At 40.5% G+C, this 27,318-nt stretch overlaps 1 protein-coding gene across 1 annotated transcript in view; it reads left to right on the top strand.

Annotated features, from left to right (window-relative positions):
* The window catches only part of RNF217 (ring finger protein 217), a 54,885-nt gene that overhangs the window by 8,115 nt on the left and 19,452 nt on the right, over positions 1-27,318 (top strand). Inside the window, exon 2 of the mRNA XM_058020944.1 lies at positions 23,559-23,792. Within this exon, the coding sequence (XP_057876927.1) occupies positions 23,559-23,792 (234 nt within the window). The remainder of the gene's footprint in view (positions 1-23,558; positions 23,793-27,318) is intronic.

Below are 27,318 nucleotides of genomic sequence, written 5' to 3'. Positions count from 1 at the left end.
GTTTCCTGTTGGATGGAGGTAGGCAGGAAATAAATCTAGCTTTAAAAAAGAAAAAAAAATAGTAAGGATTCTAAACTCAGTTTAAAGTATAGAACTTCCATGAAAATAATGGTTTAGTGTTCTACTGAGCTGCTGGAAGACTTCTATACCCCATTGGCAGCAGGGTGGGTGGAGTAGGTAGGTAAAACATCCCATCTGTGACACGATTACAGAGTGCCTGTGAGGTGCCATTTCCCTGCAGAGGCAAAAAGAATATAGTGTCCTTCACTGCAGTCAGTGCTATTGCTGCTGTAGGGGGGCAAGGAAATGTGGGGAGGGGCTTCTTAACCTTTCAGCCATTTTAATGTTGCTCACTATGGGAATGTTAGCTGGGGAAAGGACATCTTATGCCTCTCCATTCCAGTGCACTTGTGCAGTGTAAAATTTGTCCCCTTAGAAGCCTCACAGGAGCAAGCATATAAATTGCTCAGTGCTTTTTTACATGCATGTGCAGTTCAGTTGTGCAGTAGCTTGGAAACTGTTTAGTAACTTTATGGCATTAGCATGCAGGTTAAAAATGGGAAAGAATGTGCAACTTTGGACTTCTTTGGAATGGATGGATCTGCAAAAGAGTGATGATAGCTCACAGTATTTAGATGCCCAGTGTTGCATACCAACTACAGAATGTACATGTTGGTATGTTTTTCTGTGAGGAACAGATCTATATGGAGGTTAGAAAAGGAGTTGTGAAACACTGGAGTTCAGTGTGTTGTTTTTGTTAGACATTTATGCATATTGACATGTACAGGTGCACCTAGGCCTCAAAGTGGCCAAAAGTGCAATACAGTATTAAAATCTGGATATTTCAATGTATGCGTTTATCTGGTGGTCCCCATTTGTCTTACATAGGGAAGAGGAAATCAAGCAGACTCAGAAATTTTCACTCATTTGTACAATGGAAAGTAAATTCAGCCTTGCTTTTGTTGTATTTTTCAGTAACATTTAGAGAGTAATTTTCAAGCTTCTGAAGATATCAATTCTTTCAAGACATTATTTGGAATTCTTACTGTATTTTAAATTACTAGCATCTTCCCAGTCAGTAAGATACAAATCTTCCTTGCAGTGAGGTGCAGCTGTTACTGATGGACATCACTGAGTGCTTTTGTCTCAGCAAAGTAGGTATTTCATGTCAAGGCTTGATTTGTTCTTTCAGTGAAAGCCACTCATCAAATCCTACCTGAATTATTCCAGAGTGTAGTGCTTCATGAGAACCTCACCCAAGCCATGACAGGTTGTCAGACAAGGCCAGACTATCGCTTCTGGTAAATTAAGGATCTAAAATGAGTTCTGGATCTTATTCTATTTTCTCTCCATGTCAAGAAAAGGAAACTTGTCTAAAGGTGATGGTATACAGTGATTTTAGCTAGCAGTGCTGCTTACCCCAGTCTGCTGCTTGTTCCCTACTATTTGTGCATCATTTGATCCATCATCAGAAAAAAAGATCTGGTTTAAAAAGTAACCTTTCACAGTCATTTCTGCTTCTTTTATTCATACCCAGCTTCTATTTGTGTTATGCACAATATACAAATGTTTATTTCACCGCAAGGTGGTACTGAATAAAGTGCTAAGTCAGGCAGTTTATTTTGGCAACTGTGGCAGTCTGTCAAACCAAAACATTTGAAATTGACATGTTCACAAAGGTGGTAGATGGGGGTTTTCATTTGAGCTCAGTGGAATCAAAACTGCAGTTTGGTCCTTTTGCTGCATCATTTCCTCTTTCACAATCCAGACGGAAGTTGCAGCTTATCCAGTGCCTAAGGTGCATCTGCACCCACAGCTCTTGGACAGGCAGGGTCCAGGGAGTGACTCAAGCTGCTCCCAGCTCTGAGGTGCCCAGTCAAGCCCAGGCTGGTATCCACTGGTCCTGTCTCCACTGCCTGTGGCATCATTACATATGAGCTTTCAACTAGCTGAATTCTAAAGCATCCTCATGTGTTTTGTAACATAGATTATGCTGAAGATAGTCTTACAAGTGAAATTTTTCATGTGAATATTGTTGCAAATGAGGAACCTCTCTCTTGATCTTGCTTGTTGCAACAGCTTTAGTTTGCTGCAGCCAAGCAATGCCAAGTATGGTTGTTATTTTCTGGGGAGAAATTTTTTCTGCACCACAGAGCTCTCAAAGGAAGTCTCTTGTTGTTCCTGATCTGTTTGAATCACAAGTGAAAAGATGCAGAACTTAAAATTATAGAAAAATTTGGCAGTTTTGTTGTGTGGGTTGTGTTTTGTTGGGGTTTTTTTTTGTGCATGGGGATAGGGGTGTTAAGCTTTTTGGTGTTTTGTTTTGTTTGGGATTTTTTTTTTCTGCAAAACCACAAAATGCACATTGGTATTGAATATGACGTTTAAAAGCATACAACAGAGCAAGGTATGGCACTGTCATGGAAGAACTGGTATGCATAATTAAATTTTGATAGTGAAGGTTCTTTTGAGCTTGGTCATACGGTGTAAGTATAAGCTCATACTTAAACCAAGTAAAGTATGACCTTACTTGGTGTAAGTAAAATACCTAACGTTTCTCTTGGAGAAGACAATCAAAATAATGACTATTCCAGCATATTCTTTTCCACTCTAATTGATTTTTTTTTTTGTTTCTGTAGGTGTACTGCTTTTGACCCATAAAAATTTTAAGCCTCTTTTTAAAATTAATCTAGATTTTTAGAAAAGTTCCAGCACGTGCACTGGGCTGTGACTACAGCTTTCACAGGCTAGAAGCATGTTTTTTAGTGAGCAGCTTTGAGATGTTTGGAGAAAGGAGAGGAGAGCAGGAGTCCCATTTAATTGCATCAGTAATGAACTGGCACCAGACAATAAGTTTTACGATACTAGCTTATCATTGTGCTTCTGTATTGAGTTTCCACGTAGGAGAATTTTATCTATCCTTATGGTGAAAACAAGGAGCAAGGAAGAGGTCTTTGATTATTTTTATTTTTCAAGTATGAGCTTGTCCAGCTGTTGGAATGTTAAATGTAAATGGTTGATAATGATGAAACCACTAAAAATCTGAATGCAATTTGAGGCTCTAGTACAGAGAGGAGAGCAGTGGGGCACTTGTATGTGGTAAGTCTAATTTGGAGTCTTGGGTGTAGTCGGTTGATGCTGGCCAGATGCCAGACACCCACCAAAGCCACTCTCTGTCCTCCTCTGGACAGGAGAGAGAGAGAAAATACTTGGGGTTCATGGGTTGAGATAAGGACAGAGAGAGATCATTCACCAAATACCATCATGGGAAAAACTGAATCAAATTAGAGATATTATTTAAATTTATTGCTAACAAAATCAGAACAGGATAATAGCAAAATAAACCCTTAAAACATCATCTCCCCACCCCTCCCTCCTTCCCAGCTCCACCTCCTACCCAAGGGAACTAGGAGACTGGAAGTGGGGATTTTGGTTAGTTCATCACATCAGGAGTTTCTCCCCCTACTCAGGGAGAGGAACCCTTCCCCTGCTGCATCGTAGGATCTCTCCCACAAGAGACAATTCTCTGCTAAATTCTTCAACCTGAGTCCATCTCACAGACAGCAATCCTCCTCAGACTGCTGCAGAATGGGTCACACTTCCACAGGGTGCAGTTCCCCAAGGACAAGCTGCTGCAGCAGGGGCCCCTCTCTCCATGGGTCTCCCACAGGGTCACAGCCTCCTCTCAGGCATCCACCTGCTCCAGCATGGATCTCCTCCGTGGGCTGCAGGTGGATTTCTGCGTTGCTGTGGAGCTCCATGGGCTGCAGGGGCACAGCCTGACTCACCATGGGCTGCCCCGTGGGCTGCAGAGAAATCCCAGCTCTGGTGCCTGGAGCACCTCCTGCCTCTCCTTCTGCACTGACCTTGGTGTCTGCAGGCCTGTTCCTCCCACACATCCTCACTCTGCTCTTCTCTGGCCACAATTACATCTTCACAACAACTTCTTTTTCTCTTGTTTAAATCTGTTACCCCAGAGGTGTTAGCACCATTTCTGATGGGCCCAGCCTTGGCAAGCGGCACATCCATCTTTAGAGCCACCAGGGACTGGCTCTGCCGGACATGGAGGAAGCTTCTGGCAGCTTCTTACAGAGGCCACCCTTGTAATCCATCTCCCCCACAAACCAGGTGCTGTAACGCCAATAAATCAGGTTTAAGAAAAAGGGCACTAAGGAGGACTGCAAGGAGGAAAGAGCTGTTGTGAAGATGCAGAATTCTCTACTTGAGCACAAGCAGAACTGGTAGAAGAAATAACTGTTCTGTCTAAATGCAAGAGGTTGAGGTAGGCGCTTGTAAAGAATTTTTGGCACAACACAAAACTCTAAAAATTGCAATGAATTGCTGGAAATCAGTGTGAGCCTCTATCAGAGGGATTTGGGAGCATCTTTCCAGTCTCTGAAATCATGAAGAAAGGTGTGGTATCAGAGCAGTTCGCAAAGCCAGCACCCTCAGTACTCTCAAAAGCAGGGGTTTTCCTTGTGCCCCCACTGTGTGCTGAATTTGGCTCAGTTAGATGGTAAGGCTGCCTGGGCTTCTCAGTGCACTTTGTTGAGAAGCTGGAGTCCAGTGAGGAAATGGTAGAAGAGTTTTATTGTCTGGGGTTGCTTTTTTCTTGACTGTTGCAAACAGTAAAATACTTTGTAATGCCCAATGGGTACCTGCTTGCAGCACGCTTCAGACAGTGCTCTGTATCTGGCATTGGTTTGTTTGTATGGAAGGTGAAGTCAAGCATCTTACACTGGTTTTAGGGGAAATAGCTCTCAAATAAATTTCAAACCCGAGTTTTTGAGACAGTTTCTGATTAGACTGTTCTGGCTGAATCAGAGCAATTTTCACGCAGTTCCTTCCCTCTGCTGGCAGAGGAGAGACTGCATTGGTGTTACCCGAGTTGACCTAGGCTATAGAGGATGCCTTTGTGAAATAACTCTCCAAGGGAATGCATGCAGGCTGTTGTATAAAGAAACTTGTGAGAGAGAGCATTTAGCAAAGGACAGTGATTGTTTTAGTTTCCACTGATTGCTTCTACATTAAAACAATGAACAGAACAGATGGTTAAGGTGGAGTAGCTATGTAACATTGAAAAACAATCTCTGAAATCATGTGATTTGGGCGTGGGGTCTATTTTGAAAAAGACTTTTTTTTTTGTGAAACTATTACCACCTGGGCAAATTTGCTGTAATTTACTGGAAGGAAGTTGCTGGATGTTGAATGTCCTTGTCTGTTTGTTAGCTGTGTGCTTCAGTTGACAGGCTGCAGCATTATCATTCTGGATTTATCTCCTGATATCTCACTCTTAAGTTGTTGCTTTCTCTTTTTCTCTTTTTTTTTCCCTTCTAGTTTTATATACCAGTATGTGTCAAGTTTGGTGGAAAGATTTTGGCATTCTTAGAGTACTTCTCTTGGCTGCCAGGTAGTTCTTTGGAATCTCAGGGTACTTGCAAGGTTTATTGGGGATTGTTGAGACGTCTGTCCTGGCTGCGTGCCTGACCTGGTGTACATAGGGAGGGCTTTGCTGCTGAGATGCAGTAAACATTGAGTTTCTGTACTTGTCATGAAATACATCTGCAAACTGTCTAGATGAGCTTGTTGAAGCTGTTGTGCTCTTTTTTTATAGCTGCTTTATGTAGGAGCTAGATCCACAGGGAAAATCAATAAATACTGCATAGAATTGGTAGCTGTGCATACATGCCTTATTTTTTTAATGTTCTGTATATGTTTGCACCTTTGAAGACTGTGCAACATGAAAGAGTTGTTTTTATTCAGTTCTTGTTAAGTTAGGTTTATACAAGACTAAACTGGTCTCCTCCAGGGTTATATCACTTCATGTCTCCAAGTTCACCACTGAAGTCTGTCTGGAAAGACAAATTTAATGGAAGCACTGATAGATGCAGATTTTGGCTCTGTAATCAGTATGAGCACCAGTTGGATCACAGCAAGCCTGCTTCTGGATTTGAACAAACCTTGCACAAACATGAAAACTAACATATGCTGACACCAACAGCAGGTGTTGAAACATTGAAAATATTTCTGACAGTTTTAATGGATTTCTTCATATATGTAAGCCATGGTGGAAAAAACTGATGGAAGCTCTCTCTGGAATATATCAGATAGTAGTATATCTTGTGTAATGATCTGTTGAAACATCTGAAAAATGCAATGCTACTGCCCAAATAATAAGATGGGTGAAAAGAAGTAAATGGCTGGCTGGTACATATTGAGTGGGTTATAAAACCTTTATTTATGGCAGGAAGTTGAGCTTCTTCAAAAGATACATGCTTATCTAGTGAGTGCTGTCAAGATCCTGGAGAGTGACCTCTGTCCTCACCAGCTTCCAACTTTTGCTCTCTTTCCTCTTCCCTTTCCTGGATAAGTTTCCTTTCCCCTGCCAGGAGCTTTTTGAAATGCAGTTTCCTTTTCACAGCGGCCCTTTTGCATACAGTGTGTTTGTAGTAGCACTCTGAAAAGGTTTACAGAATTGAGGACAAACTTGGTCACATTATAGATAGTTCATCAGTGCCATTCAGGTGAAAATTACTCAATTGTGAACTTTTCTTATTTCTGTGGTCTTGAACTGTTTGTCTTGTTTTTCTTCCTGGCAATGTTTAATTGCCCAGGAGAGAGACTTCCTTGCAGGAGGATCTTTGTAATTCTATGTCACATCGTTTTGTCTGATGAAAGCTTTAGAGAAGGTGGTGGATTTCCCTGAGAGCTGTCCATGCTTTGCACTGCTGTTGTCACTCTGTTGTGTTCAGCTAAGACACTTGGTTGAACCTTCATGACACATCATGTACAGCTGGCTTCCCTGTTCCTTGCTGCGGTGTACACTGCTGGAGAGGGGGCTGAACTGTGTTCAAAGCAGTCGTGGCCATGGGAAGTGTTGTTCCTTGTGGCTTGCAGAAGTTCTGGGCTAGCCTGTGTTACTCTGTTATTCAGCTGTGTTTCCAGCACGCTGGTTTTGAAGACAGAGCTCAGTAGCTTTGTGCTTCTATTATACAAATAATTTTGTTTGCAAATTGGAACGGTTGTGAAATTTGGAAGTGTGTAAGTATGTAGTGTTATCTTACTGTTGCACTGGTGTTTACCAAAGGTTTTGTAAGACAGCCTCCATCTCCTTGAAGTAGCAGAAGAGATGGATTTTGTTCTCCCTTTTCTTACTTGTCAAGCTCGATTCCATTCTATAAGAGAATGGAATAACTGTGAGATTAAGACTTCATTTATCTGCTTTTCCTTCCTTTTTTCCTCCTCCTGTCTTTGAACAGAATTGTTGGTTGGGGTAGGAGGGCATTGGGACAAAGATCTAATCTTTCTGAAGCAGTAGAGTTCCTGTGTGTGATGTCACAAGAGACAGGTTTACTCCAATTGCAGCTTTAATGTTCCAGTTAAACCTATATTATACTGTGTTAGATGGACTAAGAGGTGTTTTGATGCCATCTAGGTGTCCAAATGTCCTTGGTCAGGAAGTGAGTAATACAGCTGGGCAGGTAGGGCTGTGCTAATGAGACCAGAAAAAAAAAAGAGGGCTTTTTTTAATAACAGAGAAGCTCTCACTGTCCAACTTACAGAATACATCACATGGCATCAAGAAATTTAGTGTTGTTTTGGCATACTGTTGTTTTCATAACTTATTCACATTTTAGAATTTTTTTTGGGGGGGGTGTAGGTTTTTGAGAAATAATCTGCATATATTATGTCTTGGGTTGTATAACATATAAATTAGTTGTGCTAATACTACATGGTGCAAACCCAAGCAAACAAGTAATGGCTCCTAGATTTCTGGGTTTTGTTTAAACTGGAAAAACAGAATTAGGAGAGCAGTTCAGTCATACTTGTCCTATGGTGACCACAGTGAAAAAATCCTTGGAATCATGCCTAATTGTGGATCCAGTTCAAACTACTTTAAAAACCAGTTTTACTGTAACTCTTTGGGAAAAACATGTTGCTTTGGTATTGTTTCATGTGAAACTAGCTGCAAACTTGCAAAATTCCAGATTTTTTTTTTCCCCCACAGAAACTGTAAATTTGGGGAACTGGTACCTGATTGCTGAAATTTCCTTGAACCTATAAACAGTTGAATTGCACTGATTATGGTAATAATATGAATATTATGATAATTAAAGTTAAGTTACAGCTCATCTAATGAAAGTAGAAATATATACATTTTGCATTACTTCCTTTCTCCTTTCATGTTCTTTTTTGGATTTCTGTGTTTGAACTCCTGCTGTTAGGTACTCTCTGCTCTCTGAATTTGCACACATCAGTAAATGTAAAGTTCATGGAATACGGGCAGAATTGGGGTGCCCCCATCTTTAGACCCCATCTTTGGGGTCTGAATATAAGTCCTAGTCTACTCTTGTGGACTTTGTTGCTTTTTGTTCCACTTTTCTCGTTATAGCTCAAGCAATTCCTGCAGGTTGGCCAGATTTTCTTTGCTGTATTGCATTCAAATTTGCTGTTGAATGGGTCTTTCCAAGGGTCTCTTAAAAGTAGTTCTGTAGTGTGGTATTCAGAGCTGCATGTATGCAGTATGTCTAGTCTCATGTAGGATGTGAACCCAAGATCTTCCATCCTAAGATATTTGCCTGCTGTCATAGCTAAGGAGGAAAATCATGTGAAGTCCCTTGAGAATTCAGCAAGTATATTTTTAAGTTTCTAAAATCATCATTTTTGCATCACAGATGCAATTTATTGTCTGCTGTTAGAATTGAAGAGTCCTAACACAGACTTCTAGATTTTCTTGGTTTCTTCCAGATAGAAATGTTCCATCCTACTTGAATCTATGGGGGAAATGCGAGTGAACAGTTAGTTTGAAGAATTCTGCGTGTGAGATTTGGAGAAACTCACTTACTTGGTTGCTCCTGTGGTTGAAAAAACAAACCAACAAAATAAACAAAAAACCCAACCCAAAAAAAAAAAAAAAAAACAAAAAAAAAAAAAAAAAAACCACACAAAAAAAAAAAAAAAAAAAAAAAAAAAAACAAAAAAAGGAAAAAGCCCTGCTCAACCCCCACCCCAACAAGTCACATTTAGGCTATTTCACTGAAAATCTTTGGTGTTTCAGTGACTGAGTGAGAAACTCAGTATTGCAGGATGTTTGTCTTCATATTTGCAAATGCTGTACACAGGGAATGAAATATTTAACTGCACTTTTCCACCATATATTAGCTGCAGATATTTTCATTAGGTGGCTTAACTCCCTAATTCTTACAGCATTGAGGTGTCCCATTCCTGTGGGACTTGAAACTAGATGCCCTTTTTGTCCATGCTGGCAATTTTGTACCCATGTAATATGCTGTGGTGGATTAAATTGCATTAACAGGGCTCCTTGTGTGCCACGACGGGGTCCTGAGGGCAGCCTGCATTCCAGTGGACATCCAATGGATATCCAGTAAGGCTTCTGATGCAGGGGATGAAGGCTGACTGTCTGTCTTGGTGAGGAGTGAGACCAGAGTGGTGTGTGGGAATGCTGGTGCAGGGCAGGATGGGGAGAGGCTGGGTGCTTGCAGGCTGCAGCTGAGGCTGCAGGGCTCTCCTGCTCCCTTCATTCGCTCTGCTGGCATGTGCTCTCTCCTGGCACATGCCTTCCTAGCAGCTGATCAGCATGGGGTAACTGCCCGCTACTTGCAGCAGCTATTCCCTTTGATCAAGGGTTATGTTTTCTTCCTCTGTATGTGATGGATTGATTTCCACCTTGCTGACAAAAGTGTGTAGAAGCTGATAGTCTCACATAGAAATGTTCTTGAGGAGTAGAGGATTATTGCAACTTTCATGAGTATGAGATGAGAGAGAATAATGTAATAGTGAAGTAGAAGAACTGTGTTGTCAGTTTTTCCCCTTTCTGGTACTGTTAGAGCCCTCCAGAGTGATCCCAGCTGAGTCCCTGGGGACTTCTCACAGATGACCACTTAGTGCAGTGACTCGGTTTGTGAACTCACCTTTGGCACTCAAAATCACTAGGAGCTGTGCTTTGAGCTCAGTCAGGCTGCTGTTAGGAAAAATACATTCGTACTTGCAAGACATTTATATTCTATTATGAGAAATGAATCATTTTCTTTAGAGGCTTGGTGTGCAGAAATTGCTGAAGGGGCACATTAAAAATGCTTTCATTATTTGTTGTATCTTTCTTTGTGTAGACTTGCTATCCTGTTCTTTCTTACTGATTACAATTTTGCAAATGAGAAATCAAACGGAAATGTAACTTTGCACTTTTAAGCATAACGGTTTGTACTTTAGAGACACAAAATGTTGCAAGTGTATGGAAATTAGCACTGGTATGGGTTTTCACTTTTTTCATAGTTTTAATAATGTTTATTGCTTTCTTGAATTGCATAGTTTTGTCGGACTTTCTCATATGTATTAAGTTGTTTATTGTGCAAAATTTGCATAATTATTCTGCATATGAAAACATGGTATGTAAGTGGTCATTTAGGGGAATCATTGATCAGTTGAAGGGCTCAGGTACTTTTCTATTCCCCTTGAACTATATGTGAGTGTTTTCTTTGGTTTTACTGTATAGTTCTTAAAATTCTTACCATAGTTACATTAAAATATTTTACTAGACAGATATTTCAGCACAGATTGAAAGAAGAGTCCAAAGACCTCATTATTTAAAATGGCTTTATAATTAGGTTACTCTATGCATAAGAATACAGCTGATTATTACTTTAGTCACAAATACAAATATTCCTGCCTTTATTTTGAAAGAAACTGAAAAAAGTCAGTGTGCTTTGGGGCAGCAGTTTCCTGCATAGCAACAGCAGCAGCTTTTAGTGGCAGCTTCTGCTGTTTGATGCTGGCTAAAAAGAGACTTGACAAGTGCAGAGTCATCACTGGATGATGAAAATGTGGAGCAACTGGAACAGTTCAGAGGTGAGCCAGCCTGTGTGTGTATTATTAAATTCAGTAAAAGTAGGTGGATTCAGAAAATTTTGAAAACTAGACCTATATCCCCCATGAATGTCAGGCAAGAGGATGTTATTTTCAAGGGGAAAACTGCAGGAGAGAAAAGATGCAAGTTATGGGAAAGGCAGGATTTCCTAGGAAAGGCTGATATGGGTCCCTCTTCTTCTTCCTGAATTTTCTGTTCTTCTCTTCTTCCTCTCCCCAAACAAGCTATCAAAGCTGCAACTTCTTTCCCCTTTCTGACATGAATCACTGCAGCTTCCCAGGCCTCTAGAGAAGCTTGTTTGTGGAAATGGTGGTCAATGATTGCTTAACCATAGGGAATAATCACAGTGGGAGGATGTAGAAGAACTATTGGGTTGTTTTTCTAAAAAACAATAGTTCTTATCCCATTAAAAATCTGAAACAAAACTAATATTTTGGCTAGACAGGTCAGTGTTTGACATCATGTGGGATGTTTCCATTTCAATGAAAATATCAAGGAAATGTAAATCAGATAGTTTTGAAAAGTTTTCTCCTCCTTGCTAACAATCATTCTGTTTATCTGCTTGTCTCTTTGTCGCGAAATCTGTTGGTCCATTTTTTTTGGTCTGGCAAAATCTGGAATTGGAGATCTATGTTCTTGTGTACAAACCCTCTTGTGTTCTGTTACTGTGCTTTGTAACTCCTACTCCTGTGCTGCTTCAGTTCCTACTTAGTAGCTTTTCTCCCACTAAGGACTATATGAATTCTTTGGAAATATTTAATGAAACTAGAATTTCCTCAACTGGTATTGGATTCAATTACTGCTAGAGTCTGTGGCTTCAGAAGTGGAGATGCATATAGTTAGTTGGCTTGATACCTTCTTCACCTCACTTCACCTGTCCATCTTCTGGTCCCCAGTCCTTTCTGGTGATTTGAAAACCTTACCTTCTGGTACTGCAAAAATGCTTCTATAAAAATTCAGTATGACAAACCAGTTTCTGCAGCCCCACAAAAGTTTAATGCTGGCAGAAGTGGAGTATCCAGGTGTCTAATGACTTGTTCATCATTTTTTAAACCTTTGTACTCAATAATCCATTTGGGGTTTTGGTTTATTGCAGAGGGTGATGTTGAGACAAGTTTGAATTTTATTTTTGTTTGTAAAGAGGTAGGCAGTACCTTCAGAAATAAAAAGTAGTGGTTTTCTTCTAATTGTAAGGAGTTTCTCCTACTATAACCATTTTTAACTTGGATTCTCCAAAGGTAACATATTTACTGTTGGAATATAAAAATGAAACATATTTAATAAAAACATTTTTCAATGTACGTCAAGTTAATGAGATGTTCTGTTAATAGTATATCTTTTAGTAATCGTTGTTTTTCTCTTGTAGTCAGCTGCTTCACAGTGTTTTGTAGCATATGTGACAGCTGTTGGTAGAGTTCCTTCCTGCTTCTTGGCCCTAAGTTTCTGAGGTTACCTATTAACTTTAGCTGTTTCATTACAAGTCATGTAATTCTTCATCTTGAAAAACCTGCTTACTTCATAACATTTCCTCTTGCTCTGGCCTTACAGATGAGACTCTTGTATCCTTCAGGGAGACAGCTGAGAGGAGAGCAGGAGTTGTGCCTACAGAAGTGGAAGCATGAAGACCATCTGGAGGGCTTTGGGATGGGTGTTAGGGCAGATGCTGGGCTGAGACCTGAAGCTCAGTGACGAATTTTCATGCGTGGTGCTGAGCACGACTTTTAAGTATTCGTGCAAAATGGGAAAATATACTTTAGTACTCACAAACCTAGCAGTCACCTAGGTATGACAAAATACAGGCTGCTTTCTGGAGAACAGGAATTCTGGCACCTGCTGCTTAGACTCACATAGAGGCAGTGATCAAGTGCACTCCTCCAACCTGGTCCTCTGGTTGCCATTAAGCTTTTCTTTTTTACTGATAGGAGCTGCTGAGCATGTTTTGGGCTTGTAGCTTCCTAAAAGTAAACACAGTTAACATGAGACGTGCTTGGTACTTGATCTGAAGGTGTAGATTGACATGACAGGTAAGACAACTGGTGGCCTGCTACCTCTGCAAGAGTCTCTCCTTGTCTTTGTGCTTCCCGTTTTTCTCTTGGGTTGTGAACTAGTGATCATGTGTCACAGGGGGAATTAATTCAGCTGCTTCATCAATTAGAAAACTCAGTTTAAAATCACTTGAGTCTCCTGTGTTGGCTCACTGAAACTTCTCTCCTTGCAGCCTTGCAATTGCTCTCTAAAGGAGAGAGTAAGTAGGGAAGGCTACATTGACTTCTTCCATTAATTTTTATTGATTCGTCATGGTGGAGTCTGAGATAATGTCAGTCTTGGCTGACTGTGACCTGATGAAGTGGCTGAATGGGTCTGAGACCAGGGGAGGGATACTGGGAACAGCTGGTATGGGAGAGGTCTCTCTGGACCTGCACCCCAAACCTTTGGGGTCCAAATAGGTGTGTTTGATCACTTAACTGGAGCCATTGGGTTAAACTGGTGTTACGGGGTAAGCCTGGCATACCATCCAGAAAGAGAAGTCTGTGTGGGTAGGAGTCCTCTTGTTCTTTTCTGTTCTAGGTCATTCTCTCTAACCAGCCAGAAAGGATGACTGCAGGGACCCGAATTCAGTGTTAACAACAGTTATCCATCTTTCCATATTAATTCTCTGTCTGGGACTGCTGCTATTCTCAAAGTGATTAAAAACTTAAAGCAGGGAAAGGAACCTTCTTTTTGTGGTGTTTCTGTTGTTTTGTTGTTGTTTTTTTTTTTTCCTGCATACAAGAATTACACAGCCTTATCTGATCACAATGCACAAATCAAATGTCCTCCTCACTGTTAAGACTGAGATTTTAGCCCTGAGTCTCCCAAGTAAGCACTTGACTTACTCTACCTTTGTTCATTTTTGCCTCGTTATAAAAGCAGGCTGTCAAAACACAACTCTTACCTTGCAACATCTTTGTCAAATACATATCAATGTTTTGAAATAGAGAAAGGTTTGTAGTAAAGGTTATGTTATGTTATACTTTTCTGTTAAACATAGATTTACATATATAAAGAGCACATGAGATAACTAGTAGTGGGTTTGGTTTGTTTTGTCTTTATAAAGAGAATTTGTTAAAAATAGAAAGTTGTAGTTTCTCCTCTTGCTGATGCAGAAATGAGTATGTTAATTGCCTTGTCAGCAGGTAGTACTGCCCTTAGGAATTCAAATGAACTTGCTTCATGTTTTCTCTGCTTTAGGAGAAAGTGTAATATATTGTTCCAAACACAGTTACAGTTTGATTTTCCTAATATACAAGACCTGTATTGTCTGCTTCCCCCCTTGTTTTGCTGTTTCTAATGAGTTTATTGTATAAAGATTCTAGCTGCTTTTGACAAACAAGGTCTGCAGCAATCAATGCACAAACTGTCCTTTAATCAATCTGAAGTTCCAGCTTCAGTGGGGACCCTATTCTGTCAGATTCTTGGGTAGATTGACCTGACACAGTAACAACCCTAGAATTACAGCCAGAGTTTGATCATCAGGAGAATTAACTCTCACAGTTTGGCTGGTTTTTTAAGCTGTTTAAAAGTTACTGTGCACCAGATGAGTGCAGCACTCTACAGGATTAGATCAATTGTGGGACAGAATTGTACTTTCAACTTTCATAAGATGATTTTTTTTCTTCTCTGCGATAGGTTTCTGCTGAGGTATTTAGGTAGGAGTTTAACTCTTTGGTGATTTGTGTAATTTGCTCCCAGCTGGGGTGACACTTCAGTTCTGCTTCTCCAAGTATGGATCAGAATCACTGTTTAAGCTTTTGCCTCAGCTCCCTGGAGAAGGCTGTGCTGCTTGCTCTTGTTTGTCTTGCGTGTTTGCTCCCTGTGGTGGCTGTATCCGTCATTGCACTGAATGTGAATTGAAATGTAGTTTCAACATAAAATGTGCTGTGAGAAATAACTTGTGACACTGGAGTTACAGCACAGTATCTACAGTTTATCCAAGTGATGGCATATGGGGAGAAGCTTGGAAGTTTGTTCTGCATTAGCCTTTCCTGGATTTATTCCTGAAAATGGGTCAGCATGCGCATCCATCACTGAAGCCATGTAAAAGTTACCAATTTCTGTCACTTCATGATACCTTTTATTAGCTCTGCTTTTCACCAAAACCAGCTGTGTTGTGGATTGGTACTGGTACAATGAGATGGGTACCTTTCAACAGGGCAGAGCAAAGTAATTATTTATAAATCAAAACTTAGCTCTTTTGTAACAACTTGATCACATAAAGAAATTTATGCAGGTTACCTTGTTTGTAGGGGAAGACAGCTGATGGTATTTTAACATCATACATTATACCTTGAATCTAAGAAGTGTCTATTTCTCCTGACAATGACCTGCCAGTTAGAAAATACTTTTCAGATTTTCTTCTCCGTTTGCTTGTACCTATGAACTCTCCTGTTTCTTTATTAAATTCATCATGTAAAGAGGGCTCAATTTGGCTTTATGTCTGATAGTCAAGCATGAAAATACTGATTATTAATACATGCACAAGGAAACTCAAAAACTCAAAACTAGCAAAGGCATGGAAACTAGTTGTAGGTATCTTTCTGAAGGAAAGCAGGACAGTTTAGGAACAGCTATAAAATGTGTGTCCTTTTTTCTATGGGCAGGGGAATGTAGACAATCAGGTTGATGAAGAGAATAGTTGAGACATTTGTGTTAAAAGTTCTTGCTATTTTTAATTATTCACCCACATCCATGCCAACTCTGTCGGATTTTGTAGTTGTCTTTGGGGATGTAATAGTGAGATAAGCAAGAGTATTCTTCTCTTACCTCCTTTGCTTGATTATGAGAGCTTTTCTTATTTTATGCTAAGTACCACTTTCTATTGGAAAAATATCAAGCATCATGAAGTGTTTCTGTGGGTACAACAGTAAAACATAACAGCAGCTGTTGTTGGAGAAACCAAGGCTTGATTGATTATTGCTGGTGATATCTGTTTGGCTTATCTGTGTTAGAGGTTCAGTAATACAGGTTAGTGAATTGATTGTGCAAATATACAGTGATTTGCCCAATTTTATTTGAAATAAATAAAATACTGCTTGGCAAATGGGAGCTCAGGAGCCTATTTCAGGTTTCATGTCTGGGGGGGGAACCTGACTACTACATAGCAGAATAGTAGAAGAATGGACTTTTGATCCTGTCTTTTTCAACATAAATAACTGTAGGATAAATTTTCACCGTTTATGGATTTTTCTTGTCTACAGATGAAGACCAAAGTGGTGATTCCAAGTAAAGGTTGAGACCATGTTTTTTCACTGTAGGATGGTTTGGATTGAGAGGGACATTAAAGATCATCCAATTCCCTCTGCTGCGAGCAAGGATGCTACCCACTAGATCAGTTTGCCCAGCTCCTGGTCCAACTTGGCCTTCAACACTTCCTGGGATGGAGCATCAAAAACTTCTCTGGGCAAGCTGGGCCAGTATCTCCCCACCCTCACAGTAAAGAATTTCCTCCTAATATCTGATCTAAACCTGCCTTCTTTCTGTTTTAAGGCAAATTACCCCTTGTTCTGTAACTCCATGCAGTTGTAGAAAATCTCCAGCTCTCTTAGAGGCCCTTTTTAGGAACTGTAAGGCTGCCCTAGGGTTTCCCTGGAGCCTTCCTTTCTGCAGGCTGAACAACTTTCTCAGCCTGTCTTTATCAGAGAGGTGCTCCAGCCTTCTGGTAATCTTACAGATGTTAACTTTCTGTCCATCTTTAAGAAAGGCATGGGGAATGTTTTTATAGCCATGCTGAAAGCCTAACAAACCACCACCTTTACAACGAAGGTGTTGCTTCTTTGCTACGTTTTAGTACTATTTGCTTCTTTGCTACTTTGCAGTAGTATTTCTTAATGCTACAGAGACCCTCCAAGCAGGGCTCACTCCTGAGATACCCAGGTTATTTAAATTTATCATGGTACATGGATGGTCTCCTGGGCCTTGCTTCTTTTCTGAATTCCCTCCCTGCGCTTGCTCAGTTTTAATATGGGGTCTTTTGTTCTCCCATACAGGAGCAACTGCCTCTCTTTTCCAGCTGAGAAAGGGCAGGTATCTGGTTTGTTCTGCTGTCCTCAAAGCTCTTCTTTCAAGAGCATCTTTGGATCTTTTAATAAAAGCGAATTTGTGTTCTAAGGAATAGGAAAATCAGCATAAGCATACTTACATTAGTAATATGCACACCTGGGCAAAATCAGAAAGCTTTTTTGCTTTTCATTCTTCCCTTAATGAATGAAAGAGCTGTGGGTTTGGGTTAGATTCCTCCAAGGTTTGCAGTTTCTTACATTATTGTTCCCAGGTTAACTTGCTCCACTGGGATTTCCCCTTCCCTCTGCCCTCACACATGTGTGGGGAGGAAAGGTGAAAGATAGCTCTGACAACCTTTGGGAGCCCTGGAGAGTGCAGGATGAAGCATTCTGCTAGTCAGTCTCTAACTAGTCAGTCGGTGTAACTCTGGCATACATCTTTGCCAGAGAGTGACCCAGCTCAATGGGCAGCCATTCCACCTGTACCAGCCCTGGTTTTGTCCAGGCGTGGGACTGAGCTTTACCTCTGCTCTGGGTTTCAGCTCATTGTGGATTTCAGAACACCAGAACAGAGAGCAGATAACCTCCATGCTTGCTGGTGATGTGCACTCAGATTGATGAGTAGTAGCAGGCAGAGGCATGATTTAATGCAATGCACTTTTCCTAAATGCAATGCTGAGATAAAATTGTTTCCTTTTTTAATTCACTCAGTGAAGTAACAGAAGATGAAAAGACAAAAAGGGAGAGCTCTCCATGTTGATAATTGTTCACTTCTTGCAAAGGAGAATTTCAATATTAGTTTGTCTTTCTATAAGTAATTTTCTGAAACCCTGTTCCTGTGTGGTGAGAACAAGAAAATCTAAATGTTTCTGTTGATATCAGACCCTTGTGAGCAGGTAATGTCTAGTTCTGTGGAAGAAAAAAGGCGTAGAATTGTGTCACCATGTCATCAAATGAGAAAACAAATTGAGAGGCATTTAACAAATAGGTTTAGTGGTGTTTTAGGTGCATTCTGAAGAATATTTTTCTAGTTTATCCTCAGAGTTTTTTTAGAAGAGTTGTAGATGTGACTGTGGAGTCAAAGAGAAGTTTCAATGGGAAACAAACAAAATGATGTGGGGTTTTGCTCCAGGCAGCCAGGCACAGTTTTGCCAGTTAAAGTTTTGGGTCGTTTCTAGGGCTAAAGCCACTCTGGTCTCTTCCCACACAGGTGGTGCTGGCTGTGACCCTCGCTGGTGTGTAGCTGCACCATTCCACAGTGCTCCTGGGGACATGGATGTGTGTAAGTGTGCTCCTGACAGTGGTCCTCAGAGTTATGAATGAAGCTGCAGTCTTGGCCTGTGGCTAAAGTTGTAAAAACTAGATGACCTTTGAGAATTAAAGTTGATGCTGTGTTTAAATATGCTTTGTAAAGCATTCAGAAGACTTGCTTTTGGAGCAGAAAGGTGCTTTGATGGTGCTGGTGGTGGTTGGATGCAGTTCTGTACACTTAGATTCTCTCCCAGCTTCTTGCTTGTGAGTGCCTTTCACCGGAAGGATGAGGGACTGGCAAGTACTTCAGAGGTCCTGAGACTTTGCTTCTTTTTGTGTCTTTTTTTTGTGCTGACAGTGTAGTAACTAATGCAAAACTCATTGAGACCAAATTGTTGTCAAAACTAGAAGAGGTGGTGTCTGCTACAGCCTGCAGTATTTGTGCCTTAGTCACTCTCTCTGAATGTTACGTGGAGCAGGAGTCACCGTGTCATTGTCATGGCTGCATCCACAGGCATGGTGCTTGTGAAAGGAGAGCAAAGACCCAGAGGACATGTGAAGGGGAGCATCCTCACGAGCCCAAGCTAGTGCCACAATAGAAAAGACTCTGGTTCAACCTTTGTTAATAGTAAATAGCCTTTAGATGATCTTAATGACAGATCAAATGTATTATTTTGAATGCCTTCTGGATCCTTTTGAGGACAGTGATACATGCACTGATAAAGGCTAGTGAAGCCTTTCCCTCCTGAGGAGAGGAGTGATGACTCTTGAGTGATGTTACAGATGGTTGTCAGAGAAGATGGGGGACCAACTGAATGAGACAGGCATTCAGGAATTAACTTATTGCAAGTTCGTTGAGAAATGAATTAAAGAGGGAGTAAAAGTGAAACACCCTATGGAGTATGGTTTGTGAAGTGATGAACAACAGGCAAGAAGTTTTGTGAAAATGTTCTGTGGAGGAAGTGACACACACAAAACAGAAGATGTTTTTACTCTTTGGTAGTGACACAACCTAAGTAGTTGCTGATCTAATTACTATAAGTTCTAGCTGTTTATTCTTGCTTGTCTTGCAGCACCCCTGGGGATCTGTATCATTTGAGAGCAAGGAGGGAGGAGGAATGAACTGAAAAAAGAGAATGTATTTCCCAGGATTTTTTTTAAAAGAATTTTGATGGAGAATGCCAGGATATTGCTGGCACAAATCAGGGATCCAGACTGATGAAGTTAATGTGAAAACCAGAAATGCCTTAAAGGCAGGTGCAAAATGTGTAGTAAAAGTTTGAACTGGCTTTGGTTTGCACTTCTTGAATCATGTCTACTTTGATTTCATTTGGTTATTACCTACCATTGTGGAGTTCTGAATCGTGGTGATTCCTTCAAGTATTTTCCACAAACTAGTACTGGTTTTTAAAAGAAAATAAATTGATAATGACATACTTTCCAAATGTACAAGAAAAGTAATTCTTCACTGCTTTGTAACTTACCAGTGAAAATGGAAGAAATGTTTCTAGTGAACTAGAAAGGAATAGGAGAAAGGAATAGGATTTTGCTTATAAGTAAAGGGAATTTTAATCCAGCTGTCTCTTTACCTAGAGTATGAAAGTCCTCTAGACTATACTGTCCCTTCCCTTGCATCTGCACATTTCCAGAATATTTTTTTTTAATGCATAACTTCCTTGGTCATTTACAGGGAACAATGTGGCACACTGGTAGAAGTTAAATTTCTCTACAGAAGTGTGTATTTGGCATGGCTGCGTTCACTTTCAGCTTTAAGAACTAAGAGTAAATGTGCATCTCTGAACTAAGAGAGAAGTTTCATTTAGAAAATGCTTGTTTGTAGATATGTGTTATAAAATAGAATGGCCCCTTACTTAAGGAATATAGCTGCAATACAGCAGCACAAGTACAGCCTACAAATGTCACATTACATCCAGCCTGGGGCAGGCCAGATGACAGGTATAAATCTGGTCTAGTTTGAACTTTGCTTTCTGTGCAAAATCTGAAACAAAGATTTCCTTTGAAAGAAGACTCAGGGCGTGGAAATGATTTTCTGACTTAAAGTATCTTGCCTTCTGTTTTCTGTTGGTGGTATCACTGCTTTCTTGGGCAGTAAGTAAATCAGTGTAGAGTCCATGTATGTGTCCTGTCTCTGTTCCCCCCACTCTTTCTCCTCCCTACCACCTGCCAATAAAAACACTTTTAAAATGAAATGTCAGGAATTGGCAGGAGGAGGCACATACTGTTCTCCTGATAATTTAAATGTTGCCTTTCTGTAGGATGAAAGGAGCTGGAGCCTGCTTTCTCCTTCTGAATTGTAAGCAGAGTGTCCCCTCCTGAGATGCTTTACAGAAGTGAAGCACAACTGAGTAAAAGAGCTGGATGCTGCCTGACATTTAACACTGCTGCAGCTCAGCTGCTCTTAGACATATGAGCCCTTCCTCATGCTGTGAAAGTACACCATGCTGTTCTGTATACCGAGGGTTCTAAAGTTCTTAATGCACAGTGGTTTTCTTAAAACTTGGGGGTTTGACATTGTGAGTAGCTGATATTGAAGGGATAAGACTCTGCAAAACAAAAAGAAAATGAAGGAAAATAATAAAACTAGTTATTTGTACCAGTGTCATAACAGATTGTTTTACTTTGTTTTTCCTTTCTCATTCTGTAGCATGTCCTGAGTTCATGGCAGCAGGTAGCCTGACAGGCTACCTCTAAAGCTATACTTCCATCAATTGCTGATGTTCGTGCACAAAGATGGACTGTTTTGGTAGGACAAGGCTCCTTTGAAGTTACTGCTAATAAGCAAGCCAGCTCTGTTCACTTCAATCCCATTCAAAATACAGGAAAAGGCTCAGTCTTTGCCAAACTTGAAAAGCTGAAACTATTACAGAGGTTAAAATTATTTATTTCAAGTGGGTGTAAAACATATTTTCAAAATAAACACTGAAACCACACCTGACTCTTACCACATATATTAATCATATTCTGTGTGGGCATGAAGTACAGAAAATATTGAGCTTTGTATTCCTTGGTTTTATAAATGCAGGTTTGTTCTAACTAGCATTTAATATAAGCAATGCCTTAGTACTGTAAGATACAATGCATCTTCTCATTATGTAGTGCTGCTCCATTGTAGCTTAGTTTACTCCTGGCAAAAAGATATGGCTCTTTTAATACCTCCCTAATGCTTAACTTTTTTTTTTAATGACGTAGTCATAGGTGGGATTAATTTTACTCTTCGATTCTAAAGTGTACCTATACTTGCGTAAACAAAACTGATGCTAATCCTAGTGCAATAGCTTTTTGTGTTTCTGTAACAAATTGTTCTCTTAGTTGAGCATGCTTGTGTTCTGTGGTGCTGTACTGATTGTTGTCTGCTTTTTAAGTACATACTTGGTTTCAATTTTACATGCTGCTGCAGGTGAGTCAGTGTCTTACAGGTATAAAATGCTGGCATTCCCCAGCATGTAGTATGTGAGGTTTGGGGGATTTTTTTGTTGTTTTTTTTTATGTCATTGGGTACATACTCCTCCTGTACCCATCTGTGTAAAAGCCAAACTGAGCCTGGCACTGTTTGCATGTGGCAGAGCTCTGCGCACCTTTTAGAGCTGTAAATTAGATGTGAGGAATTTCCCTCCTAAGAACGGGTGTATTACTGGGGAGCTGCCTCTCCTCCGTACTGCACAGATTTGCCTCCATCCTGACCTGCCTGTGCCATGAGCCAAGGCTTCTCAGGGCACCAAGGCTTGCTGAGGTGTTCTCCACTTTGGTCTGAGACTCACTGCCACAATCCACACCCTGCATTTCTGTCTCTAACATATACCTAATCTCTTTTCTCTCCTAAGTTTTAGCTACGTTGCTGAGAGAACAGAGGTGGTACAGTAGGATTTTTTTTTAATCAGTATAAACCTTGCATTTGATACCATGTTGTAATGATTCTTCTAATCCTCTGATTCCTGACTGAGCTATCATTCAGTAGAGTTCATGTGGCGCAGTTGCTGAAGCAACAATGACAGGGTTGTGTTGTGTTGCTTTTTAGGGTTTTGACCTCCTTTTTTAGTTTAAATACTGCATTAGTGGAGTCCTTGTGTCTTCTGGTACCACTGTGCAGCAACGAGATCTGCATCCAGATCTGAGGCGTTTCTGTCTTATTTACTGTGTTGTTCAGCAGGTTTCTCTAATTGAGGACGTTAAAGAATAAGCAGTGTGGGGAAATCAAACTTGCCAACCTTCAAATAGTAATTCCTGGAAAGAGATGCTGATTGCACCCTTTGTCTCTTCGTGGAGATACTCTATAAGGAAGGAATTGAATTGGTGGTCAGCTGCACTTGTGCAGTGAAAACTCACTCATTCAAGATCACTTGGGGCAGACACAAACATGGTCTAGCTGGGTCATTGCAGACTCTCAGGATCCAGCAGGGTTTATTAACTTGGGCTCACTGCCAAGCAAATGCAACTGTGGTGCTCCCAGAGCAAGTAGGATCTGCTGTTTTGGCATGGAGTCCGAGCAATCAAAGCCTGCCAACCGTGAAGGGTGCAGGGCTGGGTCCAGTGCGGTTCTCGGATCCAGGAGCTCTAGAAACACGTTGCGGATTTCTGACCATATGGATCAGCTTGGGACCATCAGGACTCATTAGGTCAGCAACAGTTTCTGCCCTGTTAACCTCAAACTTGTTTGTTTGTCTGATTTTAGTTTGGTTTTTATTAAGGTTTTTTAATGTTGTTAGGGTGCATGTTTTTTAAAACCTTCAACTCAATGCGTTCTGGGGAAATGTATTAGCTTGATCAGCCCCGAGTTCAACTAAAACTTTCTGCATGTGCAGTATGGCATTCAAGGAGCTTCTTGAAAGCAGACTGCAGAGGCACTGAGTGTACTGAACAGGAACCAGCTCAAGGTTCTGGAGTCACAGCTGCTGATCTTAAATTGACTTTTAATTTCCCTGTGTTGTGATTCCCAGGTCTTTTTGCAGTGAATCAGTATGCCAATGTTTCTGTTGTCTGCTTTCTCACAGCCTTTGTGAGCCACGACTGGTGCACTCACCATTACACCCAAAGTATGAAATGGACATGGTTAGTTAGGACTTGTGTTTGGTTTTGTGGTGTATGTAGCAATGGTACATACACTGAGAGAGTATGTTTAATAATTGCACTTGCCAGGGTAATTAGCTTTTCTGTTTGGATTTGAAAATGCTCTCTGGAAAAATTGCAGTGTGCTTGGAGTAGCTCCATCAAGCACAAATGAAATAATCTGAAGATAGAATGCTGCGTAGTCTCTGAATTGTTACAGTATTTGAAGTTAATTTTCCTCACAAAATTCACCAATGCTCCCTTAACTTTTCCAGGCAAAAGGTCATACAGCTCTTTTTTTTTTTTTTGTTCCTATGTAGGTGCAGCTGGGACAAGCGGATATAAAATGCCCCATCACAGAGTGCAGCGAACACCTGGATGAAACAACTGTGCTCTATAACCTGCCCCATGACGACATCATCAAGTATAAATACTTCCTGGAACTCAGCCGCATTGACTCCAGCACCAAGCCATGCCCTCAGTGCAAGCACTTTACAACCTTCCGGAGGAGAGGCCACATTCCTACCCCTGCCAAATTGGAGAACAAATACAAAGTGAGCATGCTTGCCGGGGCTGTGGGTTAGATGGCACTGCAAAAGTAGGACAGCATTTGGTGAGCATTAAATGAACTTTTTTGTTTCACTGGAGCTGTGTGCAAGCTGTGATTAGGAATTTGAACCCATAGTAGTACATCACTAATTAAGTATTAATTGACTTTTAACAGTTCAAGCAGCTGAGCTCTTCAGCCTGTTTTTTTTTTTTTTTGGTAGGTGGCATAATTTTGTCCTGATATACATTTTAATTTAAGGGGTGTTTTCTTTCTGACATGCAAACAATGTGGTCACAGTCAGAAGAGGCTGGAAATGGGGAGTTACCACTACAACTGATAATTTTAGACACACAACTTATAAGTTTTCCCTGAAACTCTGGGTGAGTGAATTCTGGGCATCTATGATGTTAGGCTGTTGGCTTTGCTTCTTCCTTAGTAACAGAGCTGTTGTCTGTCCTGCTTGTTGGTTCTGATTTCTTCACTCCCTTACCAGAGATTATACATTACTGTAGTCTCATCATTCACAATGTAGAATTTGGAGAAATAGAGGGGGTGGGAAAAGCCATTTCTGCAGCATTTCTTTTCATAGAAGAGTTGCTTATACTGTGACTTTAATCAAAGATAAAAAACAAGAATTTGGAATAAGCTTTGAGCTGCTTAAAGTCCATCTGAGTTCCAGAAGGCAACCGTGGTCTGCAGCACCATGTTCTGTGATAGTTTTCTATCCGGTTATTAGATTTGTTGTGGTTAATTTCATGATTGAGCTGGCCTTTCCTGGACAAACCAGTTCTCCTCAGTCGGAATTTAGATGACTGTTTAGATAGCCCTAATTACACAGCATAAGATTCAGCCCAGTATGAAGATTAAAAGGTGGAAGGTTGTGTATTCATTGGAGTTGAAAAGTTGGTAAAGCTAATTCTAAGTTATGAGCTACTTGTTTATATCTGTGTAGGGCATGAATTGCATGCCATGCTCTGTTGGACTCTGTTTTCAAATTTTTGTCATCTTAAATTGAGGTGAAAAAAATCTGAAACTGCAAGTAAAATTCCTTCTGCCCGAAGCTATTCTCCTTCACCCATCTGCTCCATCATCAGCACCCATCAGATGTAACCCAGGGTAGATTAGAGCTTGTAATGCTTTGGCAGGCTCCTCTCTCAAGGTGTCAGAGGCTGTTAGTGTCCCACAAGTGTGGGTCATTGGTGGTGCAGCTGTTGTATCACAGGCCTGCCAGATCTGAGAACATTCCTCAGGGCACGACCAGTGCTCTTTTATGAGTTAAAATGCTAGAGTTAAAATGTTCCCAACTGCCCTACAAACCACAATGGGAAAGAATGGGAGACTGTGTGATGCATAGTGCAAGCCAGGAGCAGTTCACTGGTCATGCGGTGGTTCAGTGTGTATAGAGCTGTGATCTGCAGAGCTGAAATCTCCTGGCGACAGACTCAGGCAAAATGTGTCCTTTGAGCTGAGCCCAGGTGTTGTGTGCAAGAATGTCTGGTTGATGCTAGTCAGAAATATAATTGGGAAAATGCTGGCAAGCAGCATGGATGATCGTGGTCCACTGATCTTCAGCATGCTCTTTGAACCTCAACTCTTTTCTAATGTAGGTACAGTTTTAGTGATTTGTTTTAAGCTAAGCACAAGAAGTTTTGCAGGGAGAAGGTTTAAATGACTGTGTGTGACATGGAGTGTATGTGAGTAATTTACATACACACATAGCTGTGGGCCAATATTACCTGTTTTCTTGGGTTCTCAAGTGATTACATGTACACATCGTGCCTTGTATTTTAGGCTGTTGGGAGGCGAAGGCACATTTTCTTTTGTATATAGCATAGGAGACATCTGACTGGAGGCTTTTGAGGCTGCCCTGTTCATATGCAAGTAATGTAAACACCAGTTGCACCAGATAAATTCTGCACCAGCACTGCAAGTGTTAGCTTCAAGAGGACTGACTCGTGGGGAGCACGTATGCACAAGCCTACTGGTGGGGTCATAGCACAACCACTACACTCACTCTTTTATATACTGCAAAGGGAAAGCTCTCTAAAATCCAAGACTTTATTTGAACTGATGCTTTAAAAATGTTAATGCCATTTCTAAAATTTTATACAGTATTTAAAATTTTAAGTAACATGGAAATTTAAAGAGGCAGCAAAGTTGAAATGATTTTTTTTCTTATTACTGATTTGTGTCAGCTAAGCTGATCTAGGTCCAGCAGTTCAATTGGCTGAGAGTCAAGTCTTGGTGTACTAAGCTTGGAAGTTAACATGTATGTTCAGGAAGGAGGAGAAGAAGAAAAGGAGAACTTGCTTATCCAAACCTTTCTCCTACTATTACTTCCACTTAGGGCCACACAGAACAGCAAGAGAACTATTGAATTTTCTATATAAAATATTTTTATCATAAATGGATCCAGTATTAACTCTGAAAATTTCCTTGCTCCCTCTCCTGTGTTCTGAATTGAGAGTGTAATGTGGTTGCAGACAAGACCCTAACAAACATTTGTTCAGAGCTGTTATGCAAAAGAGCAATGGAAATGGGCAAAAATTTAAAAATTGCTGCTTTACCTGTTCCATTGTGCATGTTTTTTGACCTGCCACTTGCCATGGAGAAGCAATACTCTCTGCTCTGTGAGATTCATCATGAGGTTTTCTTGTTCACTCCTGTCAAGAGATATACGTCACATAAAAGGAGGACTTGAGTGCTTGGGTTTGCAAATGTATATATTTTGTCAATGTGATTGTTACACAAACTGTCTTTTTTTTGAACTACTAAAGAGTTTCTGAAAGTTGTTCTAGAAATAGCAGGAATTTGTTCAGATGCTTTGATCTGTTACCTCCCTGCTTTTGAGTCAGATTTTGTCTTTAAGTGGCAGATATCTTCATGGCTGTACATCACATCAGTCTGCCTTGAGCCTCAGCTGCTGCAGGTGTGGTGATTTTGCTGTGCTCTCCCTCTTTCTCTCAGCAGTTCATTCCTGCCAGCCTGCTTTTGCTTATGTTGATGTTTTAGTGTCACACTGGGAGTTGGATCAAAGATGAGCCCCTAATGGGGTACAAAAATTGTTTGTTTTGTTGTTAATTATTTTCAGCTGTTTCAAGAGAGGGGATAGGTTGATGGTGAGGAGAAGGAAGATGTTTTGGCTGGAGCTCATATTTATTTTCAAATAAAGTGACAGTGACTGCAGCTAGAGACTGTAATTCATGTAATCAGTTAATTGCATGATTAATTTGACCATCCTGTTATATAACTACTGTTCCACCAAGCAGCAGAAAATCTCACTAAGCTTTTTGTACCTTCAGGTTATAGGGATATTTTTATGAGCAGTCAATTTTGCTGTCATCTGGTCAGTTGTGTTTCGTGTTGAAATTATCTATCAGTTTTGAAAAGTCTTTTCCTGTGAGGTGAGGAAACTGTTAGATAAAGTAGCTTGCAGTAAAGAGGCTTGCTAAGAAAATGGAAGATGTTAGCCTCAAAGATAAGTGTTTCAGAAAGCTGAGAACCAAGAGAGTTAGAACACAAAATTGTGT

Source organism: Melospiza georgiana, chromosome 3 (assembly GCF_028018845.1).
Source record: "Melospiza georgiana isolate bMelGeo1 chromosome 3, bMelGeo1.pri, whole genome shotgun sequence".
NCBI lineage: Eukaryota > Metazoa > Chordata > Aves > Passeriformes > Passerellidae > Melospiza > Melospiza georgiana.
This window is presented reverse-complemented; position numbering and strand designations above follow the sequence as displayed.